The sequence below is a fragment of the Podarcis muralis genome, chromosome 13 (assembly GCF_964188315.1).
Source record: "Podarcis muralis chromosome 13, rPodMur119.hap1.1, whole genome shotgun sequence".
Taxonomy (NCBI): domain Eukaryota; kingdom Metazoa; phylum Chordata; class Lepidosauria; order Squamata; family Lacertidae; genus Podarcis; species Podarcis muralis.
The window spans coordinates 58417092-58442710 of NC_135667.1; the positions used below are offsets into that span (position 1 = coordinate 58417092).

Consider the following 25619-nt stretch of genomic DNA (forward strand, 5'->3'; position numbering starts at 1 on the left):
AAGTCTGAGGAAATAAATTCTCTGCTGGGCCTTCTTCACCAGAGCAGTGGTATTTGCGCTCCAAGTCATGCCCTGATCGATAGTTACTCCCAAAAACCTGAATTCCGCCACCCTCTCCACCCGTTCCCCGTTGATATACAAGGGCTGAATGTCCGCCTTTTTTTTCCTGTAATCCACCACCAATTCCTTGGTCTTAGCCGTATTAAGAGCCAGATTGTTCTCTCCACACCAAACACAGAGCCGCTCCACCTCGTCCCGATAGGCGGACTCATCCCCTCCTGTCTATGGCTTTTTGGCGAGGTGGGAGAAGGGAGGCAGCTTGGAAGCCGGCAAGAGCTGCCTGCAGCGTGTAAAAGCCAAGGTGGGAGAAGGGAGACAGCCTCTCTCCCTCCTGTCTGCCTGCTCTATGGCTTTTTAGCGAGGTGGGAGAAGGGAGGCAGCTTGGAAGCCGGCAAGAGCTGCCTGCAGCTGTAAAAGCCAAGGTGGGAGAAGGGAGACAGCCTCTCTCCCTCCTGTCTATGGCTTTTTGGCGAGGTGGGAGAAGGGAGGCAGCTTGGAAGCCGGCAAGAGCTGCCTGCAGTGTGTAAAAGCCAAGGTGGGAGAAGGGAGACAGCCTCTCTCCCTCCTGTCTGCCTGCTCTATGGCTTTTTAGCGAGGTGGGAGAAGGGAGGCAGCTTGGAAGCCGGCAAGAGCTGCCTGCAGCGTGTAAAAGCCAAGGTGGGAGAAGGGAGACAGCCTCTCTCCCTCCTGTCTGCCTGCTCTATGGCTTTTTAGCGAGGTGGGAGAAGGGAGGCAGCTTGGAAGCCGGCAAGAGCTGCCTGCAGCTGTAAAAGCCAAGGTGGGAGAAGGGAGACAGCCTCTTTTTCTCAGTGTCTGCCTGCTCTATGGCTCTCCCTTACACACATGTAAGTGGCTCTTACTCTGCTTTCTTTACAATGAGCTGGAAGGAGGGACAAAGAGGGCATCCCCTTCCGTCCCTCCCCCAGCACCTCACCGGTAAATTCAAACAAAGCAGCTTACAAGGCTCGTGTCCCTGCGTCTCCTCCTCTTTTTGCTTCGGTTCGAGGCAAGGCAGCTGCACAAATGTGAGTTCCCCCTCTCTCTTCCTTCCCTCCCTCCCTCCCTCTTCCAGCTTCAAAAAATATTGGGGAGACAGCCAGGTAAGCCCCACTCACATACCACAATGGGGGGTGGGGGATGACTCCCTCAAATATTTAATGGGGGGGTGAAGGCACCTAGGCCCATAGGAGTTAGCTGCTTTGCCTAGGACAAATGTGAGCTCTCCATCTCTCTTCCCTCCCTCCCTCCCTCCCTCCCTCTTCCAATTTCAATAAAATATTGGGGGGGGGGCAGGTACAGGTAAGCCCCATCTCACAGACTGCAATGATCTCAAGACAAAGTGCATGCACACTGGTACCTTATATGAATGGCAATGTCCATCAGCATGGGGGGAGGATGACTCCCTCAAATATTTAATGGAGGGGGTGAAGGCACCTAGGCCTATAGGAGTTGGCTGCTTTGCCTAGGACAAGTGCGAGCTCCCCCCCTCTTCCTTCATCACTGTATTGGAGATACCATACATTACTGACAGTTCCTTCATTCACGTGGTTACAAAGCACGGATCCACATGGATCCTCAGGATTTTTGCATTGGGCTACCCCAAACTCATCGTTAGATCACATGTCTGTGGCCACAGCATGAACCACAAAAATCATACATCCACTGTTTTGTTTAGAATATTTTTTTTCTTGTTTTCCTCCTCTAAAAACTATGTGCGTGTTATGGTTGGGAGCGTGTTATAGAGCGAAAAATACGGTATTTTTAAAATGTGCAAGGCTTGTGTCCCATCATACATCAGTATCCTAAGTGCTAATTAAGAATGTTGCTTAGTATTTTTATTACAAAAATATCACAGATCAAAGTAAAGCATAAAAAATTGGACTCATACATTGCACATATTTACCCCAGTTGTACAACAGGTTTTCAGCTTATTTTGGAGCAATGTACAGTGGTACCTCGGTTTAAGAACAGCCCTGTTTATCAACTATTCAGTATACGATCTCCGCAAAACCGGAAGCAGTGTTCCAGTTTGAGAACTTTACCTCGGTCTACGAACGGAAGCCGAACAGTGGAAGGGCACCGGCGGCAGGAGGCTTCATCAGGGAAAGCATGCCTCGGTTTAAGAAGGGCTTTGGTTTAAGAACAGACTTCCGGAATGGATTAAGTTTGTAAACCGAGGTACCACTGTATAAGAGGCATTGGGTGGGATGTTGTTATCTAATTTTGTCATTCAAAAAATTCATAAATAAGGCCTGCCTTTCAGTAAGTTTCTTCTCTTAAAACATATATATTTATGATATGTAAATGTGACTGTGATGTGTAGTGAAGAGAACAGCCACTTGCCTGGGGAGGGGAGGCCTTGGAACTTTTGTTTCTGACTTCCTTGAAATGAAGATGTTGCAGACATGCTGCCTTCCATTCTGGCTGATGTTTCTCTTTGCTTTTAATGCAGCAATAAATTGTCCATTTGAGAGAGTGATGAATACGAGCTTGTCATGGATGTTTTAGTTGAGATTCCTGTGTTGCAGGGGGTTGGACTACACGGCATTGTGGATACCTTCCAATATTACAAATCTATGATTCAAGAGTGTAAAATGTTAATAATAATAATGATAATAAATTTTATTTATATCCCGCTCTCCCCAGCTGAAGCCAGGCTCAGAGTGGCTAACAACAGTAAAACGATAAAACATTCTAAAATCATTTCATTATAAAATTAATTCCAATCAAATTAATGGCAACCATTGGGCTAGAAGTTCTGTGAGGATTGCCAAAGGAGGGAGTCAGGCTGTGCCCTGGCCAAAGGCCTGGTGGAACAGCTCTGTCTTGCAGGCCCTGTGGAAAGATGTCAAGTCCCGCTGGGCCCTAGGCTCTTGTGACAGAGCGTTCTACCAGATCAGAGCTACAGCCGAAAAAGCCCTGGCTCTGGTTGAGGCCAGCCTAACCTCTCTGTGGCCTGGAACCTTCAAGATGTTTTTGTTTGTTTGTTTTTTTATAAATAATTTTTATTAGTTTTCCAGACATATAATAAAAACAAACAATATGACAAAACAAAACATACACACGGATAAACATAAATAATATCTTAAACTTATTTTCTTTCACCTTGCTTCCCGGACTTCCCCATACCTCCCTTTTTCTGCATCCTTATATTTACCCTTTCTCAGCAACCCTCCATTCAATTAATTAACTGATTTTCATTATAGTTTCCTTAAATTTATGATTTACAGCTGCAATTCTCTGTTTCTTAACACCATAACATCTCAGCAATCATCAATTTTACAACAGTTTTTAAGATATATTTTAAATTTCTTCCAATCTTCTTCCACTGTCTCACTCCCCTGGTCTCGGATTCTGCCGGTCATCTCTGCCATTCCCATGTAGTCAATCACCTTCGCTTGCCATTCTTCCAGAGTGGGTAGCTGCTGCGTCTTCCAATACTTTGCCAGAAGAATTCTTGCTGCTGTAGTAGCATACATGAAAAAAGTTCTATCCTTCCTTGGCACCAATTGGCCCACCATGCCCAGGAGAAAAGCCTCTGGTTTTTTAAAAAATGTCCATTTAAGGACCTTTTTAATTTCATTATAGATCATTTCCCAGTAGGCTTTAATCTTCGGGCAGGTCCACCAAAGGTGATAGAAAGTACCTTCAGTCTCATTACATTTCCAATATTTATTATTGGGCAAATGGTAAATTTTTGCAAGTTTGACTGGGGTCATGTACCACCTATAGATCATTTTCATTATGTTTTCTCTCAAAGCATTACAAGCCGTAAACCTAACACCAGTATTCCATAACCTTTCCCAGTCATCAAACATAATGTCATGACCTATGTCTTGTGCCCATTTGATCATAGCTGATTTTACTGTTTCATCTTGTGTATTCCATTTCAGCAGCAAATTATACATTCTTGACAAGTTCTTAGTATTGGGTTCTAACAATTCTGTTTCTAATTTCGACCTCTCCATCTGAAAACCTATTTTCCTGTCCTGTTTGAATACCTCGTTTATCTGAAGGTAGTGCAACCAATCTCGTACTTTAGACTTTAATTTGTCATAACTCTGTAATTTAACCCTTTCACCATCTTGCTCTAAGATTTCACAATATTTTGGCCATTTGGACTCCATATTAAGTTTTTTTGTCTCTTTAGCTTCCATTGGTGATAGCCACCTGGGAGTTTTACTTTCCAGTAGATCTTTGTATCTTATCCAAACATTGTATAGTGCTTTCCTGACAATATGGTTTTTAAAACCTTTATGTATTTTTACCTTGTCATACCATATATATGCATGCCAACCAAATCTATTGTCATACCCTTCCAGATCCAAAATGTCTGTGTTCTCAAGAAGCAGCCATTGTTTCAGCCAGCAGAACGCTGCCGATTCATAATAAAGTCTCAGGTCCGGCAGGGCAAACCCCCCTCTATCTTTTGTATCAGTTAAGATCTTAAAGTTTATTCTGGGCTTTTTGCCCTGCCAGACAAATTTTGATATGTCTTTTTGCCACCTCTTGAAACAGTCCATTTTGTCCAGGATCTGGAGTGTCTGAAATAAAAACAACATTCTAGGCAATACATTCATCTTGATGACAGCAATTCGGCCTAACAAGGAAAGTCTCAACCTTGACCATATTTCTAGATCTTTCTTCACCTCTGTCCAACATTTGTCATAATTGTCTTTAAATAAATTCACATTTTTAGAAGTCAAGTTCACACCCAGGTACTTCACCTTTTTTGTTATTACTAAACCTGTTTCACTCTGAAACTTCTCTTTTTCTGCCATTGTTAGATTTTTCTCCAACACTTTAGTTTTTTGCTTGTTCAGTTTAAATCCTGCTACTTGACCAAATATCTCAATTAGTTCTAATACTCTTTTGGTGCTAGTATCTGGCTGTTGCAAAGTCAATACTAGGTCATCTGCGAATGCCCTTAGTTTGTAATTTCTGGCTCTGACCTGAACTCCTTTAACCAATTGGTCCCCTCTAATCATGTTTAACAAGACCTCCAGGACTGTTATAAAAAGTAAAGGGGATATTGGGCATCCCTGTCGTGTGCCTTTTTCTATAGGTATTTCTTCCGTAACCACATTGTTCACAATCAACTTTGCTTTTTGCTTAGAATATATAGCACCTATACCGTTTTCAAAACCTTGGCCTACCCCCATCCCTTGGAGATTCTTCTTCATAAAGGTCCAGCAAATATTATCAAAGGCTTTCTCCGCATCCACAAAAATCAAGACCGCCTTTCTGTTAATGTTCACTTCCAGCAGTTCCAAAATGTCTATAATGTTCCTCACATTGTCCGACATATGTCTCCCTGGAAGAAAGCCTGTTTGGTCCTTGTGAATCTCCCCTATCAGCACTCTCTTCAGTCTTTTTGCTAAAATGTCTGCAAAGATTTTATAATCCACATTAAGTAATGATATAGGGCGGTAGTTTTTAACCTGGTTCTTTTCAGTCTCTGTTTTCGGTATAAGTGAAATAAAAGCTTCTTTCCACGATTCAGGTGCCTTTTTCCCTTCCAAAATTTCATTACAGACCTCCTTCAATGGTTGTATTATCCATTCCTTCAATGCCTTGTAGTATCTAGCCGTTAAGCCATCTGGTCCTGGAGATTTTCCCAACTGCATATTCTGAATGGCACCCTCTATTTCTTGTCCTGTTATTTTCTCATTCAGAATCATTTTACTTTGATCTGAGATCTTTGGTAGTCCATACTTCTTAATAAATTCTTCTAGAAGAACAAGATGTTTTTGTTTGAAGACCGTAAGTCCCTCTGTGGGACATACCAGGAGAGACGGTCCCGTAGGTACGAGGGTCTTAGGCCGTATAGGGCTTTGAAGGTTAAAACCAGCACCTTAAACCTGATCCTATACTCCACCGGGAGCCAGTGCAGCTGGTATAGCACCGGGTGAATGTGATCTTGCAGCGAGGACCCTGTAAGGAGTCTCACCGCGGCATTCTGCACCCGCTGGAGTTTCTGGGTCAGTCTCAAGGGCAGCCCCACGTAGAGCGAGTTACAATAATCCAGCCTGGAGGTGACCGCATGGATCACAATGGCTAGGTCAGGGCGAGAGAGGTAAGGAGCCAACTGCTTAGCTTGGCGGAGATGAAAAAATGCCACCTTTGTTATAGCTGCAATCTGTGCCTCAATGGAAAGGGAGGTGTCGAAGATTACACCCAATCTCTTAACGGACGGCGCTGGCACTAATTGCGCCCGCATAAGAGATGGGAGTTGCCCCCCCCAAGCCCATATCGTCCCGACCCAGCCAAAGGACCTCTGTCTTCGAAGGATTTAACTTCAACCGGCTCCCATGTAACCATCCAGCCACAGCTTCCAAACATCTGATCAGTGTGTCTGGGGCCGAGTCAGGATGGCCATTCATCAACAGATAGAGTTGGGTATCATCAGCATACTGATGGCAGCCCAACCCAAAACTCCGGACAAGCTGGGCGAGGGGGCACATAAAGTTGTTGAAAAGCATCAGGGAGAGTATTGTACCCTACGGCACTCCACACACCAAGGAGTGGCGTGATGACAATTCCCCCCAAGCGCCACCCTCTGTCCCTGACCAGAGAGAAACGAGCGCAGCCATTGAAGGACTGTGCCCTGGATCCCCACGGCGGCAAGGCGGTGGTCCAGGAGTTCGTGATCGACCATGTCGAAGGCTGCTGACAAGTCTAGAAGAATCAGCAGCCCCGACCCGCCTCGATCCAGCTGTTAGAGTGACCAGAGCCATCTCGGTCCCATTACCAGCGCCGAAGCCAGATTTAAATGGATCCAGAGCCGATGTTTCTTTAAAAAAAAAAAAAAAATTATTAAAGTTTCAAACAAAATTACAATAATACAAAAAAATAATAATTATAAAAGAGAAAATAAAATACAAAAAACAGAAAAAATAGAATAACAATTAAAAACAAATCAGTCTTTCCATATCTTGTCTTTCGTTCACTTGTTTCCCGGACCTCCTCACACCTCCCTTTTTTGCATCCCAGATCAGTTAATTAATTCAGCAAATCCTTTCCCTTTTTGTTCTTATCTTAATCCTTAATCTTAGTATATTATTACTTCAAGTTCCCATCTATTAACAATCCATTTTTACATAAACCTTAATAACATTGCTGCTAAAACCACTTAACTTCATTCCAACATCATTCTAACATTCATTAATTTTACAATATTTCTGTAAATAGTCTTTAAATTTCTTCCAATCTTCTTCCACCGACTCTTCTCCCTGGTCTCGGATTCTGCCGGTCATCTCCACCAGTTCCATATAGTCCATCACCTTCATCTGCCATTCTTCCAGTGTGGGTAAATCTTGTGTCTTCCAGTACTTTGCAATAAGTATTCTCGCTGCTGTTGTAGCATACATAAAGAAAGTTCTGTCCTTCTTTGGCACCAATTGGCCGACAATGCCCAGGAGAAAGGCCTCTGGTTTCTTCAGGAAGGTATATTTAAATACCTTTTTCATTTCATTATATATCGTCTCCCAGAAAGCCTTAATCCTTGGGCACGTCCACCAAAGGTGAAAGAATGTACCTTCAGTTTCTTTACATTTCCAACACTTATTATTGGGCAAGTGATAGATTTTTGCAAGCTTGACTGGTGTCATGTACCACCTGTATATCATTTTCATAATATTCTCTCTTAAGGCATTACATGCCGTAAACTTTATACCTGTGGTCCATAACTGTTCCCAGTCAGCCATCATAATGTTATGTCCAACATCTTGTGCCCATTTAATCATAGCAGATTTCACCGTTTCATCCTGAGTATTCCATTTCAACAGCAAGTTATACATTCTTGACAAAGTCTTAGTTTTGGGATCTAACAGTTCTGTTTCCAATTTTGATTTTTCCACCTGGAAGCCAATTTTCTTATCCACATTGAATGCCTCCATTATTTGGTAATAATGAAGCCAATCTCGCACTTTATTTTTTAGTTTTTCAAAACTCTGCAATTTCAATTTATCTCCCTCTTGTTCCAAAATTTCCTAATATTTCGGCCATTTGGCCTCCATATTGAACTTTTTCTGAGCCTTCGCTTCCATCGGTGACAACCACCTTGGGGTTTTATTTTCAAGTAAGTCCTTATATCTTATCCAGACATTAAACAATGCTTTCCTGACAGTATGGTTTTTAAATGCTTTATGTGCTTTGACCTTATTATACCACAGATATGCATGCCACCCAAATACATTGTTAAAACCTTCTAAATCCAAAATGTCTGTGTTTTCAAGAAGCAGCCAATCTCTCAGCCAGCAAAATGCGGCCGACTCATAATAAAGTTTAAGGTCTGGCAGGGCAAATCCACCTCTTTCTTTTGCATCCGTTAGTATTTTAAATTTTATTCTAGGCTTCTTGCCCTGCCAGACAAATCTAGAAATATCTCTCTGCCACTTCTTGAAACAATCCACTTTATCCAAAATTTGCAATGTTTGAAACAAAAACAACATTCCTGGCAATACATTCATTTTTATCACAGCTATACGGCCTAGCAGTGAAAGCTTCAAATTTGACCATATTTCTAAAACTTTTTTCACTTCCGCCCAGCATTTCTCATAGTTATCTTTAAATAGGTTCACATTCTTAGCTGTCATACCAGGGCCGATGTTTCATCCAGAAACCCACCAAGCTGTTCAGCAACCGCTCTCTCAATCACCTTACCCAGGAACGGAAGATTCGAAACCGGGCGGTAATTGGATAGATCTAAAGGATCTAATGATGTTTTCTTTAAGAGCGGGCGCACCACTGCCTTCTTCAGTTCCCCTGGGAATGTCTCGGTGCCAAGGGACAGATTGATGATATCCCCTAGGGGGGCCCGCACCTCGTCTGGACACGCTTTATTCAGCCAGGACGGGCACGGGTCAAGAGGACAGGTGGTGGGCTTACCAGCTCGGAGGAGTCTGTCCACATTGGCTGGGGACATCCGGTCAAAGTGGTCCAATACTGGACCCGAGGACAGTCGAGGGGCCTCCAGTTCCATTATTGTATCCAAATTGGCAGGGAGGTCACAGCGGAGCGACAGGACCTTCTCCGCAAAAAAGCTCGCAAATGCCTCACAGCTGTGTGTCAAATTGTTATTTAAATTTGGCTGTCCCTCGAGGGACATTAAAGACCTAATTATACTAAATAATTGCGCTGGGCGAGAGCTAGCGAATACAATGGAGGCCGAGAAGTAAGACTTCCTAGTGGCCTTCACTGCCATCTCGTAGGTTTTCATGAAAACCCTATAAGATGTTCTTGAGGCTCCATTGCGGGCACCCTGCCATACTCGCTCTAACCATCTGAGGTACCACTTCCATTTTCCAGAGCTCCTTGGTAAACCAGGGAGCCCGGTTTCTGCGGGGTCGCAGAGGGCACTTAGGTGCGATCTCATCGATGGCTGCCAGGAGCTGGATATTCCAGCCCTCAACAAGCTCAGTCAATGAGTTGCCAGGGGGAGCAAGGTCCCGCAAGGCTTGGCAGAATTATCAGGGTCCATCAGCCTCTGCGGGCGAACCCAAATTAGTTCGCCACCTAAGCAGGGTGGGAGTGGAAAGTCAGTCCTGGCTTTCAGAGCGTAGTGATCAGACCATGGCACCTTCATCGAAGGAGACATGATCACATCTATACCTATGCCAAAGATCAAATCCAGCGTGTGGCCTGCTTGATGTGTGGGGCCCGAAACAAACTGGGAGAGCCCTAGTGTCGCCATGGAAGATGCCAGGTCCAGAGCCTGTGAGGAGGGAGTGGCATCAGCATGGATGTTGAAGTCCACCAATACCAATAGGTTAGGGAACTCCAAGGCCCAGCCGGCCACTACCTCCAGTAGGCCTGACAGGGTGGCTGCTGGTGCACTAGGTGGCTGGTACACCAGACAGACAGCCAAGCTCACCTCGGAGCCCCACACTAGGCCAACACATTCAATGCCGGGGATCGATTGTGATGGTAGAGCCCTGAAAGAACAATCTTCCCAGATTAATAATGCCACCCCTCCCCCCCCGGCCCACAGTCAGTGACTGGTGGAGGACGGAGAAACCCGGGGGCGTCATCTCTCATAAGGTAACTGTTTCCCCTTCGCGCACCCAGGTCTCTGTCACACAAGCCTGGTCGACCCCCTGCGAGGTAAAGAAATCTTGCAGGGAGGCGGTTTTGTTGCCTATAGACCTGGCATTGCACAGCACCAGTGACGGAGGTGAGTAATCCTTGCTCACCCTACCCTCGTCCCTCGGGATGGGGCGCAGATTGGAAGGGGTACGAGCATATCCATATCTCAATCCCCTTCGCCTATAACATCTGCCCCCCCCCCCCCGGCACTGAAAACTCCCATTCCCTCTCCTTAACTGCAGAGACTTCTGGAGACAGGTGGGGTAATTTGTTGCCCACTCTGCTGAGCTGGTTGGTGATGACAAATAATGACTGCCTATAAAGCCAACACAAAATCTTTGCACCGCTGGATGAAACATTTGCATGACCTAGTATACCGAATGCCCATAAAATGAGTGCATTATGTGCCACACATCATGCTCTTATGTTTTGGCCATGCATCCTCTTTGCTGCCAAATTAAAATAATTTTAGGATCATTGTCCTCAAGGCCCATCAAGAAGGCGGTCCCAAGTGCTATAGCATCCCACCTGTTCAGGTTGCTGCTTCTCCTCTAAATTAGGATTGAGCTACAAATATCTCGTTCTTTGCAGGGGGCAGTTGCTGTTTCTGTTTTCCTTCTACAGGCTCCCATTTCCTGCTGCTGGAACACCACTGTTTGCAGATGTTCCCCTTACATTATTGTGCATATTTCACTTAAGAATAAAACTGAATTTTCTGCTGCTTGCTTCTCTTTATGGCTAATAACCTCCTGTCGACACCCACCCCCAATCTGACACACACTTTCAGATTTTTGCTTGGAATGTATTGCTTACAAGGATATATTGTATGAAATGCTCAATGCGTTTAAAATGAGAGAGCTCAGGGTGTGGTGCTCTCATGAAGAAAATAATGGAATGATGACTGCTATAAAAAGGTTCATCAGCCTGATGGTTCCTGATAGTTACAGCTTTGAACAAGTGGCAGAAAGCTTCACCCCTCCTCCTCTTCCGCCTCCTCCTCCTCCTCCTCTTTCGGGGGGACGGGGACACCAGATATCCTTTTGGGAATGCTGCAGGAATGGAGGTGCCTAATAGGTTGCAAATGGATAATGATCAAAGCAGGTTTGTAACTTTAGTGACATGATTGCTCCTTTGGTGGGAGGTTTTGAAGAGCAAAAAAGAGAACACTTGCTGACTTCTGCTTTTAACTATGGATCTCTATGGTGACTCATCATGAAAAAGAGGCCATGGAGTCCTGGAAAAAGAGGACACATGGCAACCCTAGTTTTGTATAGAATGAGACCATCTTGATTGATTTTGATATTTTTTTGTACTGAGGGTGCAGAACTAAACTCTGCTACCTACAAGGTTCTCCAAAGCTGATTTAAAGCTTTGCACCCCAAGCTTTTTTGTACCCCAAGCCTTCCCCCTCAAACATTTCATTTAAGACGGTAAGAAGAGCCTTCTGGATCAGATCAACTGCCCATCTTGTCCAGCATCCTGTTCTCACAGTGCTAACCAGATGCTTGCAGGAAACCCACAAGCAGGATCTACATAGAAGAGCAGCCCTCTCCCCATAGAAGCATTTCTACTTCCAACTGTGGAGGCTAGTGACCAAAGATAGCCCCCTCCTCTGCGAACTTGTCTGATCCTCTTTCAAAGCCATCTAAGTGTGTGGCCATCACTGCCTCCTGTGGGATGGAGTTCCATAGTTCAACTATCCTCCTCTTGTGATGTTGCCCTCCTTTATGCTTCCAGAAGAGCCTACATAACCTAAGATAACATTGGAACATGAGAGGACCCTTGGAACAAGCCTTCTTGCCCCGTTAGTGCAGGATGAAGAATTTGTGATCCTCCAGTTGCTGTTGGACTCCCCGCTCTCATCCACCCCAGCCAGCGTGGCCTATGGTCTGTCATGGATGGAGTCTCATTCTCCCTGGAGGAGCAGCTGCACAATTTGGAGGTGCTCCCGGATTCAGCTCTATCACTTGACAGAGGCGCAGGTGTCCTTGGTGGCTAGGAGTGCCATTTGCTAGCTTCAGCTACTGCCATTCCTTGGTCAAAATAGTGTAACTACCCTTGTCCATGGACTCTATGGGGGGCTGCTCTTGAGGCTGGTCCAGAGACTGCAGATGCAGCAGAATGCAGTGGCTCGGTTGCTGGTGGAGACTCACAACCTTCCACAAAGCACCTTATTTGTAGGACTTGCTCTAGCTGCCAACTGCTATTGGCGAAGTTCAAGATTTTGGCCCTATACAGCTCAGGGGAAGGTTTCTCGAAGGAGCTTCATATCTTTCATATAACCATTAGGTCGCTGTGGTCTGCAGGAGAGTTCCAAAGAGCTCAGAGGAAGGCTTCTCCTGTGGCTGCTGCTTTCACGAAACAATTGAATGCCTTTTTGTTCTGACAAGTTTTCCTAGCTGAATGAATTGATTTCGGCCATAGGTTTTTTCTTTGTATAGTTTTTAAAGTTAATTTGCTGTTTTTAACTGTTTTCTTATGTTTTGTGGAACACCTTGAGACATATTTGTGAAAGGTGGTGGTGTTAACAACAACAACAACAACAACAACAACAACAACAACAACAACAACAACAACAACAGAAGATCTGGCCAGAATGCTGCTCATGAACAGAGTATATTCAGAAACCCACCTTGAACGGGACGCAAACTTATTAATTCAAATAATAGGTGTTTCAAGGAGTTAGCTATTCATCAGGAGGCAGTTCCTTAGGTTAATATAACAAAAAGGGGTTTCTGATTCCTACAATAGTAACTGGTGGTTCTATTCAAGAAACAGTCTGGGGTTTTTATGACTTAGAAGCATCTATTAGTTTCTGATTTGAGCTGCTGCCCTTTTGGTGTGTCCAGTCGATGTTCCCTGAAGGAACCACTGTGACTTAACATATTAAGTAAACTTCAACTGACAGTGCAGACACTGAATAACTTTGTTTATTTCTGGAATCTTTTCATATAATTTATGTTCGGCTAACCTTGATTGACTAGCATTTTGTCTTCACAGCTATTTTTTAATGGGGATACGTTTTTTGCTTTGCTCTTTTCCATACTAAGTTTGTAGTAGCTTACAAGCTCCAGATGAAGCTAGGGGAGAACATCAGATGACCAAACAAACAAACAATTGCTCCCAGTCAACAGAAGGGGGGGTTTGCTTTGTAGAGCACTCTGGGTGACCAGTTTTAGTCCTCTGCTGGCTGTTGCTGCTAAAGGAAGGCTTTCCAAGAAGCCCAGGTGGCTTCTCTCCTGATGTGCAGGCAAGGGTTAACAATTGCCCAGGTTCCACGTGATGAGATGCAAACTGAATCATTCCAAGGGATCTCCGCCTGCCCAGTCACCAGGCAGATGCTGTTCCCCTTGGTTGCCATGACAACCCGGGCTGTACTCTAATCAAGCCCAGCCCCTGCAGTGGTTATATCTCATTCATTGTTTTCCTTCCTGTTGCAGAGGAGGGGAGAGGAGGAACCGGGTGCCTCTAAGTGGGGAGGAGGCCACCGCCTGGAGCCCCTTCTGCCTCAAGCTGCTCTCAGAGTCTCCCTGAGCGAGCTACCCCTCCACTTGCAGACACCCAGGTGGGCTTGCCCAGTGCTGCGGCAGCCAGCAGCATTTCTGGAGGGTGCCTTCTAGTGGCACAAAGGTGGAGAGGAGTGCTTTGAGGAAGCCTGCCTTTCTGCTGCCTCTCCTGGAACAGCCAGCAATCGCTCACTCTCAAGCTCTCAGTCTCTAGAACATCCCGCCCCACGGAAGCCCCTTCCTGAGCCGCAGAGCCATGAAAAAGACTTTCCGGAGGCTGTGAGTCAGGCAAGCAGGGTCTCAAAGGCAGCATGCTTCACATCGTTCTCCCCATCTTGGAACTGACGGGGCTCTAGAAATTAAGGCAAGTGCTGGTCGTGGTGATGCCGGAGATTAAAACGGACCTCTGACAGGGTGGGGGCTTCTGTGGCCATCACTGGTACCTACCTTTGAAGGACTGGCTTTCTAGGGAGATGGGAAGAGCCCATCTCATGAATGGGTCAAAGGCCACCTTCGGAACTTCATTCTCTGTGCTGCTGCCCCAGAAGCTCACCAGGCCAGAGGGGGAAGGAAGAGAAGAGGGGCTGCTTTTCTAGGAGTCTCAACTCGAAAATTGCTGAACTGGCCTGTGGAAAGGAGTTCCCTGAGACTGTGTGGGAATGAGAAAGAAGACCAAATGCCATTCTGCTGCCAAAGCAAGCTCTAGATTTCTGTTTTTAATGTGCTTGATATATCAGATGCATTTTCACTGGGTGAATTTGGTTCAAAGAGGCACCCACAACTGAGGAAGATAGAAATAGACCAGCCTTATTCCATCCTCCACCCCCCACCCCCCATGCTCCTTTTCCCCATTTTTCTTTTTGTAACTAGATTTTCAAGAGTGTTTAGTAGTTTCTGGCTCCCGGGCAGCTCTGGTTTCATTTTAGGGGGAAGTAAATTTCTCGGTCTCTCCCCCCCCCCCCCGCAAGCCCATCTGCCTCTTTGGGTGCCTTGGAGCGATGGATTACCTTGGAGACAAGCTGACTGTGGCGCAGAGCCACATGACCCACTGGGTGGGCTCCGTGCGAAGGTCCTTGCAAGAGGCACTGAATTTAGTCACAACTGCAGTTGCCCATGAACGAACAAGTGGGGTGGGGGCAGGCAGAGCCCCTTTCAAGCGCACCTCCTCCTTCAGGCACTTTGCATCCCGGAGCAGAGAGTCCTTCCGCAGGTTTTCCATGCGCAGTCAGCAAAGGCTTTCCTCTCTGAGGAAGAGGCAAGCCAGCTCGGAGCAGCCTGACCTTGTAAGCACCCTTTTAAGTTGCCGGTGGATGACATGAACTGAGCCAGGATGGTTGCTGTTGCATTCTAGGCTGGTAACCCTGCTACAGTTTGTGTGCTTGCAAATGTATCTCTGTTTAGTTTTAAGAAGGAAAAAAGCCTCTTGCTGTTGATCATTTTAGCATTGTTGGGTGTTTCTTTCAGATCTTTTAGCCTTCATTGTCCCAAAGGTACTTGGGCAACAGGGCGATTGGTCTGTGGCTCATTTCTTCTTGAAATAACTCAAAGTCCTTGGATGCAGGCATGGGGCTAAAAAAGAAAGCACTCCTAGGGAGAGTTGCTTGGAGCTTGGTCCTGAATAAATGTCTTCTCCTCTGTTCTGGAATGTTGTTTCCCTAATTCTAAACTTTGAAGGGGAGGCAAGGAAGGAACAGCTGGAAACACTCTGCAAATGCTCAAGGGTGCTTCCTCTTATGAGGACTTTGAACCGGAGCTTAGGAAATGGTATTTGGGATGAAGCCTGACTCACCCTTCCTCCCAGTAAGTCCCTGACTGACCCTGGGTCCAAGATCAACATGCTCCCTTGGCCACCCTTTCTGAGGGCCCTGTGGCAAAAGACAAAAGAGCTGTGTTTGGCCTTTTTGTTCTCTCAGTTGATAACGTAACACCTGGGTGCCTGTCTGTGGTTGTGGGCTAAGTCACTGCTGGGGAGCCATGTAAAAGGTTTCTTGTTCACTCATGCTCAGCTTCCCTTAAAGTCTAACCAGGTCAACGGGGGGGGGGGGTGTGGGGGTGTGAGTGTGAACAGGACCATGTGGACTTGCAGTTGCATAGTGCACACACACAAGGGCTTCCTGAAGAAATCATTGTTTGCGGCCTTGTTCAGTTCCAGCATAATGCCAGGAAAGGCTGCTGTGATTCCAAACTTAGCCAATTCAGCCTTGAGAGGGAATTTACCTCCAACGTTGTGAATATGCTGCAAGGACATTTCTTATTACTTTGAGGAAAGTGTAAGTTTGCGAGTGCTCTGAATTTGCTGAAGCAAGAGTGGGCTGGGAGTATAATTTTAAAAATGGGTTCTTTGGTTTGTGTGGAATGCCAAGCTCTCTCTTGCCCATTGGCATCTTCAGGTTCTCCAATGTCCCAGGAAGGCTTCTCAGAAAGGCTCCCCAAATTTCAGACTGGTCAGGATAGGTCTTGCCTTTTCAACTCTCTGGCCGGTTCCTAGGGGGAATATTCTTCCAGCTGGCTGACTTCCCCCTGCTCCAGCTGGGCTTAGACAGGCCCAGCAGTTTCACCCTTCATGTTTCATTGCCTTGAACCCACCTTCTCCAGAAGGCCCTGTGGGATGTCCAGAAGGTTTATTCCATCCAGAAGTGAGGTGCCAGGGTCACAGCTACCACACTTGTTACCTCTAATGACACTGCTTCAGATTTTACATGTTGGTATCTACAACACAGCAGAAGGGTGGCTTCTGCAGCCTCATGCTAGAGTGTTTTGAGAGCGAAGAGTTAAACCTCCTCCATGGCCTGAGCTGTTCTTTGTTTACTCTTTGGCTGGGCCTGCCAGAGAAACTAAAAAGACATTATTGTGTAAGAGGTAGGCAAAGGCAGGTTGTTTGAATAACAAAGCTGGTTGCGGGAGGGGAATGTACCTTAAGTGGTGTTGATCAGAATTGTAGAGATTAAAAGTGACACCTGGGTTGAATGATTTGTTTATGGCTGATCCAGGTTGCAGAGCAATTTGGTGCCAGAAATCTACTCCATCTGGGCGGTTGTTGGCATGGCACCAACAGCTATCAGAAGTAAATTTGATTAATTTCAGCAAATATCTGGTCATGCTGAAAAACTTTGTCCAGAAGGTGAGGTCAAGCACATGGTCTCCACATTGAACCTGCCATGGTTGAGGCTTTTAATTTTCTCTGTGCCATATAATTCTTAACCTAAAGTTCCCAAGGGTTATGCCTCTTTTCTGTAAGGTTATTGTCCTATGTCAGCCCTGTTCAGAATGAACAAGAACTGCTTAAACATGTGTAGTTTTGCAACTGCACTAGTTATTGTTCCAGGGTTCTTTAGAGGAGGTCGTGAAAAATTGCACTGGTGCACAGCTGATAGAAGTTTGTAGTACCGAAATGAATGTGGTAAGATACTTAGGAAGTTGCCCTGTACCAACCAAGACTCTTGGCACAGCTAGCCAAGACCACAAGGCAGATCCACACCATGCTTTCAAGTCACATCTAACATACATTTAAAGTGCATGACTACACCCCAAAGAATCCTGGGAGCTGTAGTTTGTTGTGAGCACTGGGCATTGCAGCTCTGTAAAGGGAAACTACAGCTCCCAGAATTCTTTGGTGGGTGACATGTACTTTAAAATGTGTGTTGGGTGTGGTTTAAATACATGGTGGGGATCTGCCCTCAGACTGGGGCTCCCATGAAGAGGAGCAGCCTTGGTTTGTGATCTATCTCCATGTAGCCTTGAACATGTACAAAAATGATGGCTTCTGCCAACGTGGGAGAGTCATGGCAGAACTAGTCTATACTGACTGGGGTTGGCTCTCCAGAATTTCAGGCAAAGTCTTTCTCAGCCCTCCTGGGAAGATGTCAGAGATTGAATTCCAAAAGGACAGACCAGACGCTTGGTAGCTTTAGGGCACAGACTCCTGCTTCTGATGGCTGGCTGTCATATTGGTTGGCCACTCTCAACCCTGAAAAGCAGAGGCTGTAGCAGTAGAGTTTTGGGGCAGTGACTGCTTCACTTGTCAGCTGGATTTATGTCATTGTTTTCTTTTTGTCCCCCAGATCCTTTCTCCTCCTGTCTCCAGGAACTCCTGGTTCCTGACATGGTGTGACTTCCTGACTTGTTTTGGACCTGACCAGAGGCCATGTTTTGACAAACAGGGAGAAAGTTTCTTTTGTAACCCCCACCCCCATGGTTGCACTGAAGGGTTTTAAAGAAACAGGCCTTTATGACAAAACGAGTCTGTTTAGTCAAGAATCCGTCTCTTTGCTTCAGATGATCCTGCCTATATTTCAAGCTTGGATCTCTGATCAGAATTGGACTCTGGAGCTTCCTGACCTTAAGCAGGGCTCGTGGTCCTCACTTGGTCTTGGTGCTCATTGTGGCAAGCGCCTGCAGATGGCTCCTCCGGAAGGAAGTTCACCTTGAGAGTCTAATTGGGTAAACAAACTATGGGAGCCTCACTTAAGGCACCAGCAGCAGCAGCAGCAGCGTTCTCCAAATCTGGCTTTAAGCTTCATCAAGGTGCAAGATGGATGTTGGCATTTTACCCCCTTACTCCTGGCCAAAGACATAAATGACCTACATTTGGGGATTACTTTTGGTCTGGACTTCCATGATTTTGCAGACTTGAGTACAGGGAAGGGCTGTCAATGTCAGGCCCAGGCACTCCACTTCCTGTGTATTATTCCATGGCATACATCTTGTCTTTCTTTTGAGTCCCTGATTGGCAGCTAGGTCACTTAGTGGGCCAGGCTAGTGCAGAGCTCTTTTTACAATTATGTAAAATGAAAGCCCATAAAGCTGGTGGGAGGGTGCAGAGCACTGGTTGGTTTTTCTCTTCTGCTTTTTTGGCAAATTCACCAAAAATAAATGAAGTTTTGGAGCTATTTTAAAGGGAAATTGCCAAAAACGACACTGCTGACATGGGTTGTCATATGTTTGGCAACCCTATCATACACAGCGACAACACAAATCAACTGAATTTAATAAACAAGGGGACTAGAACCGGCACCCAAGCAGTTCATAGTTTTCCACTTGATAACCTCTTTAATAGGCTGTGGAATTTGCTTGCAGAAGATGCTTGGCCTCTAAGAAAAAGGCTTCTTCTGTTTACTGTATTCTTCCCATCTCCAGTTTTCAGATGGTGCCTTCTTGAAACCACGTCTCACCAAGTTAAAACGAAGTTGGTGTGTTAATAGGCAATATTCCTAGATAACTTACCCTAACATAGCGCAGTCAGAGACATCGTTTGCTCTTGAAAATGGGTGGAAATCTATCCTTGTGCCCTGTACATGTGCACCTGCTTGTCTGCCAACATCTCCATACCCCATTGCGTCCACATCATGTTACTGATTTCTGCAGTGCAGGGGGGTGGACTAGATAGCCCTTGGGGTCCCTTCCAGCCCTACAATTATATGATTATATCTTCCCCTTGAAAATGGTTGCAGGAGTTGAACTGGGGCTTGGTGTTTAGAATGTAGAATTGTTTCTGAATGTGTGTATCAAGTTTCAATCTGACACGTCAGAGTTAAGTGGAATAATTGTGCTAAACCAACCTGACAAATGGGACCCAAAATGATTTGAGTTAAACCACAGGGTTCCCTTTTATCTTTAGTAATCTTTAGTGCAGCACAAGATTGCAGCATGGAGTGCTGCTGCTCAAGGTTCCAGCCAGCCAGGTCTTTCCCCCAAATACTCCATTCCACATACAGTGCTCCTCTCCCGCTCCCCCCACTACCAGGGGCCACTCAGCGTGCTCCACCCTCATTCGGCTGCTGGTGCAGGTGGCATCACTTTGGGGGCAGAAGAATCAGCCCGTGAAGGAGGAGCCTTTGGAATGTTTTTGCTGCACTTCTGTTGCATTTGGGATGCATGTTTATATGTTGCAAGTCACTTTATTGAAAGGTAGTCCTAATTATTCTAAAGGAAGAAGGAAGCCTCCTGAGAATGCATCCAGAAGCAAATGGTATTTAAAACTAATTACTCCTTGGTACATGCAAAGGGAAACATCAGACAGCTGTAAGAACTTGATTCCATAGACATGCTGGCCATACATTTTTTTTTTAAACCCAAAATTCTGAATAGAATAATAATTGTTGCCTTTGCACATTGTGGGTAACTCAGAGCAACATTCTGAGAGGCAGTGTGGTGCTGTGGATTAAGGATAACAAGTTTGAAGAGCTTCCCTTTGGGGCAAGGGCTGTAGCTCATTGGCAGAAACCTGTTTTGCATGCAGATCCCCAGTTCAATCCCAGACATCTCCAGGTAGGACTGGGAAAAATCCCAGCCTGAAACCCAGGACAGCTGCTGCCAGTCTATGTAGCACTGAGCTAGATGCACACAAGGATCTGAGTCCATATAAGGCAGCTGCTGCTGTTTCTATTAAATCTTTCAGGTGTTCCACGTATAGCTCTTGTGGCAGTGACCCAGCAGTGCTTTATTCAGCTAAGCAGAATCAACAAATCTTTCAGATGCCAGCCAGGTCTCTGGCACTTGGCAGGTCACATCTCAGCTACCAGGCAGGGAGGATTGGGGATCATTTGGGCACTTTATTAGAAGTGATGGTAAATGTTATTAGGTCAGCTGAAATGGTAGACATTGCCTAACCTTTTGTGCTTTCATGAAACAGCTGCTGCTGTTTCAGGCACCCTCTCTCTTCCAGATGCTATGGCACTTGCAGTTGGTATGCGAGTAGGTTTCCCCTCTTTGCTCTCTTTACCAAAGAGGTGAGGAGGCAGCCAGGTTTCCTTGCTGATGTGCCATTCCTTTGGAAACTCACCTCCTAGAGAAGCCCACCTGGTCCCCACTCCCTCACAAGGGTTAGGAAGCTGGTGGACATCCTTCTTATGTTCTCTGTCCTGGTTGTAATGTTTTGTTATTGTTCTCCAGCTGCTGTTTTCCTGATACGTGGTGCTGGTTTGGTTGATATTGTCTATATTTCAGCTCCATAAGCATTCTTGAGTACCTAATGATAATGAAAGGCAGGGATGTAGTTCCCTATTGCCCATTTGATTTCAAGGATAAACCAAAGGAAGGGGTGGAAAATGTTTACCAGTTAAGGTGCTCTGTAGGTCAAATAATAGCAATTTGCTGGTTGCCTGCCACATGAATGCTAGTTTTACCCTTCTCAGCTCAGCATTCCTCACTAGAACAATTTCTGGGTTTTTTGTTTATAAGTTGACAAAATTTAAAAGCAGATAAAAATTTTGTTTTCATCATTGTCAGATTTTCTGCTGATCTCTTGAGAGCTGCACAGATTCTTTCTAAAGTATGTGCTACAATATTCTTGCAGGAAATGTAAAAGTCAAATATTTTCTCTCACTGGAGAAAAGTTAGCTTTGTAGAAGAAAATTTAACATGAACCACTACAGCGTTAAAGGAGCTTTCCATGAGCCTCTAAGTTAGGCTTCCTCAACCTCAGCCCTCCGGATGTTTTGAGACTACAATTCCCACCATCCCTGACCACTGGTCCTGCTAGCTAGGGATCATGGAAGTTGTAAGCCAAAAACATCTGGAGGGCCGAGGTTGAGGAAGCCTGCTATAAGTCTTTTAAATGCAACCAAGACTAACGCTGGATTTTACATCAGGAACTATTTGGCAACCAACTCCTTGTTAGCACTCACAAGAGCCATTCCAAATCAGCTTTGACTGTTGGCAATGTCACTTTCTAACTTGCACAAAGTGGAGCCATTTTTATGGGTTGGTGATTTTGGTAGTATATCCTCACTTTTCAGATGGGAGAACTGAGGTTTAGAGCAGTTAAGTGGCGGGCTGATCAGTACGTAAGGTGTGAATGTGAGACTCCTACCTGCCCCAAGAAGCATCTTATGCCTTTGGAAGGATGCAGAGGGAGTGTCACGGATTTTTTGAGGGGCTGGTAGGAAAGGTGCAGTGAAGCTGTGCTTACAGCTGGGAAATTAGCGCCAGGCAGGAAAATGGACTTGCCATTCATGGTGACCTTGGACAATTTGTTTTAGTCATGCTTTATCCTACATTCTCCTTTTAAACGACATTACCAGCCTTCATAACAATACATCATCCCCACCCCCTTTTTGGTTAAGGAACATTCTTGGAGATGTTAACTAATGTTTTACGCCGTAGTGTAAACCCAGTCTGTGACAAACAATGAGTGGCTAGTGTTTGACTGCCAAGGAATTTGGAGGAGAGAACTGTGTTTGTGTTCTCCAGAAAGGCCTTAGGGGCTGCACTTTGGGCTGGCCTGAGGGAGTATGCGCAGCAACTGGCTGATATGTGCTTATGCTGGAACCCCTTTGTGGGAGACTTCCCCATTCCACTGGATCTCATGCCTAGCTGACACACACATAGCAGGCAAGCTGGTAAAGACTTGCGGACCATACGGCATCAGACTGCAGGAAGAGATTTTCTCTTGGGAAAACCAGCATATCAGGAAGAAACTTAGTGTGTGAAATATACTCAGAGTCGCAAAGTGATTTCATGCTCTTTATTCAGCTCATAGTGGTGAGGAGGAATGAATGAAAGTCCCCTCAAAGTATCTGCTTTATATACATTATTTACACAATGGGCTGCACATGATTGGCTAGTTCCGGAATTCTACTGTAAGCCAATCAGGTTGTGGATTCACTTCTATCTGGAGCATGATTGGGTAGTTCCTGCCAACCAATCATACTGCTGCATTGTTCTAGGACCAATCAGACTGCTGCATTCTGAATCCTATTGTTCTAGGACCAATCAGACTGCTGCCTTTTGGATCCTATTGTTCTAGGACCAATCAGACTGCTGCAGTTTGGATCCTATTCAACTCAGTACATAACACCGTGGTACTTAAGTAAGTTTTACTCAGAGTAGAAACGTTGAAATGAATGGATGAGACTAAGTTTTACAGTTAGTGAAGCTTACTTGAATACCACTCCTAGACTAGAGGTCATCTTCCTGCTGCCTGTTCAGCCTGCTGCCATCTTTATCTCAAATTCCAGCTGTTTCTTGCCAGGGCAGGCTAGACAAGAGAGGTCTGAAAAGGCCTGAGCGTCTCCAGGAAGTAGTGTGCAAGATCTTGGTATTCAAGTAAGCCATCTGTGGTCAGGGATAATCTGGGTCTTCCTCCAGCTGCAAGCTTTCAGACCCATATGTTAAGCCATCTGGTTACTTGCTTCTAAACATCAGCCCAGGGAATGCTTGTGTCAGGTTAGATAATAAAATTTCCAGTTCTAATTCCAGCTTCTCCATGCATTCAGAGAGCACACTCGCTTTTAATTTTACCAAATTGAACTGCCCTGTCCTCCCAGTTCCTGCTTCATCATTTCATAAAGCTTCCTCTGATCTTAAAGCAAACACCATCTCTTTGCAGGCCTGCCACCCGCTTGGTGAGGTGACCTTTACAAGCCTGAGGTTGGCAGTCTTGTACTGCAGAATCAGGTATGCAGACACCTTTGTCTCCATGTGAATCTTTGGAGCAGCACTTTGATGCCATCGGGTGCCTCTGAACCTGTGAAAAGAGTGCACCAACCTGGTATTCATTGCAGATGAGGATTCTGCATCATTCTGCTTCTGCCAGCCACCTGGTGATGGCTTCCTGAATACTTTGAAATGTCAACCTTCTCCATTTGCCATGAGGCCTGTCCCATCAGGTGCACTCCACTCCACCTCCTTGACTTCATACCATATGAATTTTAACCCTTCCTTTTCACCTGGCCCTTCCCCTTCTCGCTCAGATGGACTGCACTTTGAGTGCCCCACCAGCAGCATTTTGAACAAAAAAGGAGCCCTCTGGATCTGGCCAGCAGCCCATCCAGTCCACCATGCTGCTTTGACAGTAGCCAACCAGATGCCTCAGTGGAAACCCCATAAGCAGGGTATAAGCACAAGCATTCTCTCCCTCCTGTGGTTTCCTGCAACAGGAACATAGCCATCCTGGCTAGTATCCATTGAAAGCCCTCTCTTTCATGAATTTGTCTAGTCCTCTTTTAAAGCCATTTCCTGTGGGAGAGAGTTCCATAGTTTATGTGCTGTGTGAAGAAGGACTTTTCTGTCTGCGAAACTTAAGTGCAAGTGAGTGTGTGCTTTGCTGGCCTTACTGCTTTCTCTCCTTTGAGCCCTTTCAGTTTTGAGCTTTGTTGATAGGGTTGATTTCATTTCTCTATTATATCTCCTGATTTTATGTTTGTGGCATCCAGTCTAAACCTTTTGCAAGATAGGCCACAAAATCATAAGGAATACCACCACTGCTGCATACAACAAGCAAAATGTTTGTTGATACTAAATGTTCATGGCTCCACAAAAGTGATGTCACTTGCAGGATGCTGTGGGACAGAAATACGTAACTTAGATTATTCAGGCAGCCTTCTGGTTGCATAGCAACCTTGGTATTATTAGCAGTGAGAGCATTCAGCTTCATGGCACAAGAGTAGGTGGGATGTTTAGTTAGGTGTTGGGAAAAATGAGCTCTGCTTGCATCTCCTGCACTGCTTTAATATAGCAGCAGGACTTGTTCTCCTAGTGCATGGAGATGAGAGAGACTGGCCTGTTGCAAGCTGTCAGAGTTTTGCATCTCTTTGGCTTGTGTGTGTTCCCAAACCTGCAACTGTCCTAGTTTGCTAATGACCAAGTAAGTCTCAAGGATCGCTAAGGTCTCATCTCCTGTTCATCCCTTTGTGGTTTTTAGCAATAGTCCATAACATTTGCTGTTCTGTCACATCCACCTACATACCACGAGAGCAGGCGTGCGTATGTTCTTGGTGATTGCACTATTGATGGGGAACTCTCTGAAATCCTGGTCACACTACAGAGGGGGTGGGGGTAAAACTGTGCTCCTGGATTGTACCATTGCAGGCTGCCATTAGCAGGAGAGGCAGCTGCATATCTGAGCTCTTCCCACTCTTCCCAAACAAACTCACTCTGCACAGCAAACCAGCTTATTAAGCAAAAGGTTGGAGATGTTTTCCACATGCAAAGTGGTGTGTGTGTCTGTGTCTGTCTATAGTACATCCCCTGCAGTCTGAAATGGGATAGTCCAGGAATGTTTTGTCACCTCACTTGTATAGACCAGGCTGGAGCCTGAGGGTTGGATCCAAGTAACTTCTGCTCAGAGTAGACTCACTAAAATTAATGGACCTGTTAGCCATGTTCATTAGTTTCAATGCATCTCCTCTTAGTAGGACTGCTGATTTGGGGTGGTGCTGCATTTGTGTTTTAATTATTGTAAACAAGCCTTGGGACCTGGGGGTGAAGGATGCGTAATAAATAGTAGTAATAATAATAACTTTAAATGAGCCTTGTTTAAATGAGCTGTGCTACTATCAGAACTCTTTCTAGCATGTCCAAAATACACATGTAAGTCAGACTCTGTCATGTTTAACTGTTGTGGTTTCCAGCTAAAGAGTTCTAGCAGGGAGAAGTCTAGACACCTTCTTAAAATGACATTTGTAAGACTTTGTGGAGGGGGAACCCATGAAAAAAGTCAATATTCCTTGTCAATATTTCCTAGACCCAGTTATGTTTCTGTGTCCTCTGCTGGATTTCAGAGACAAGGGATATTCAACTGGATGGCTTAAGTTTGGAGTATCTGATGCTTCAGACATAGAGGATATTGGGAGTCCGCACTTTAGGCAAAGGAAGGAGAGTGGCTCATTGGCAGAGCATGTGCTGTGCATGCAGAAGGACGCAGGGTCAATCCTCAGCTTCTCTGGATGGGACTGACAAGGTCCCTTGCCTGGAGAACCACCCCCGGGCAGTGCAAATAGAACAGGCTAGAGGCACCGAAGATCTGGCTTGGTATAAGAGAGCTTCCCATGTACCCACAATGGTGTCCCAGCACCCTGTCAGGGCTCCAAGGCACACCTTTTAGACTGCTTCCTTCTTGCCCCTTCCCCCCACCCTGCCCTTGAAATGTTGGCTACCCCAAGCCACTCATGTGCTGGGGTTCAGAGGGTTGGGCTGGTGGCTGCACTGGCTCCTTCTCCTCTCTGCCTCTACAGAGGAGTCATCAGC

The 25619-nt window shown here is 45.5% G+C and overlaps 1 protein-coding gene and 1 long non-coding RNA gene across 17 annotated transcripts in view; one reads left to right on the plus strand and one right to left on the minus strand.

Moving 5' to 3' along the window:
• The window catches only part of KIAA1671 (KIAA1671 ortholog), a 130777-nt gene that overhangs the window by 60137 nt on the left and 45021 nt on the right, over positions 1–25619 (plus strand). Inside the window, exon 1 of one of the 16 annotated variants that reach the window (XM_077917743.1) lies at positions 14023–14935. The exons of the other annotated variants lie outside the window; for them this stretch is intronic. Coding sequence (XP_077773869.1) covers positions 14651–14935 — 285 coding nt within the window. The 5' untranslated portion in view covers positions 14023–14650. Of the gene's footprint in view, positions 1–14022; positions 14936–25619 lie in introns of those variants that run through there. 16 annotated transcript variants of the gene reach the window in all.
• LOC144325183 (uncharacterized) lies at positions 1874–14778 on the minus strand. Its single transcript, XR_013390520.1, has 2 exons — positions 14660–14778; positions 1874–2634 (listed from the first exon to the last, which is right to left on the minus strand). It is a non-coding gene; the product is annotated as an uncharacterized LOC144325183 (long non-coding RNA).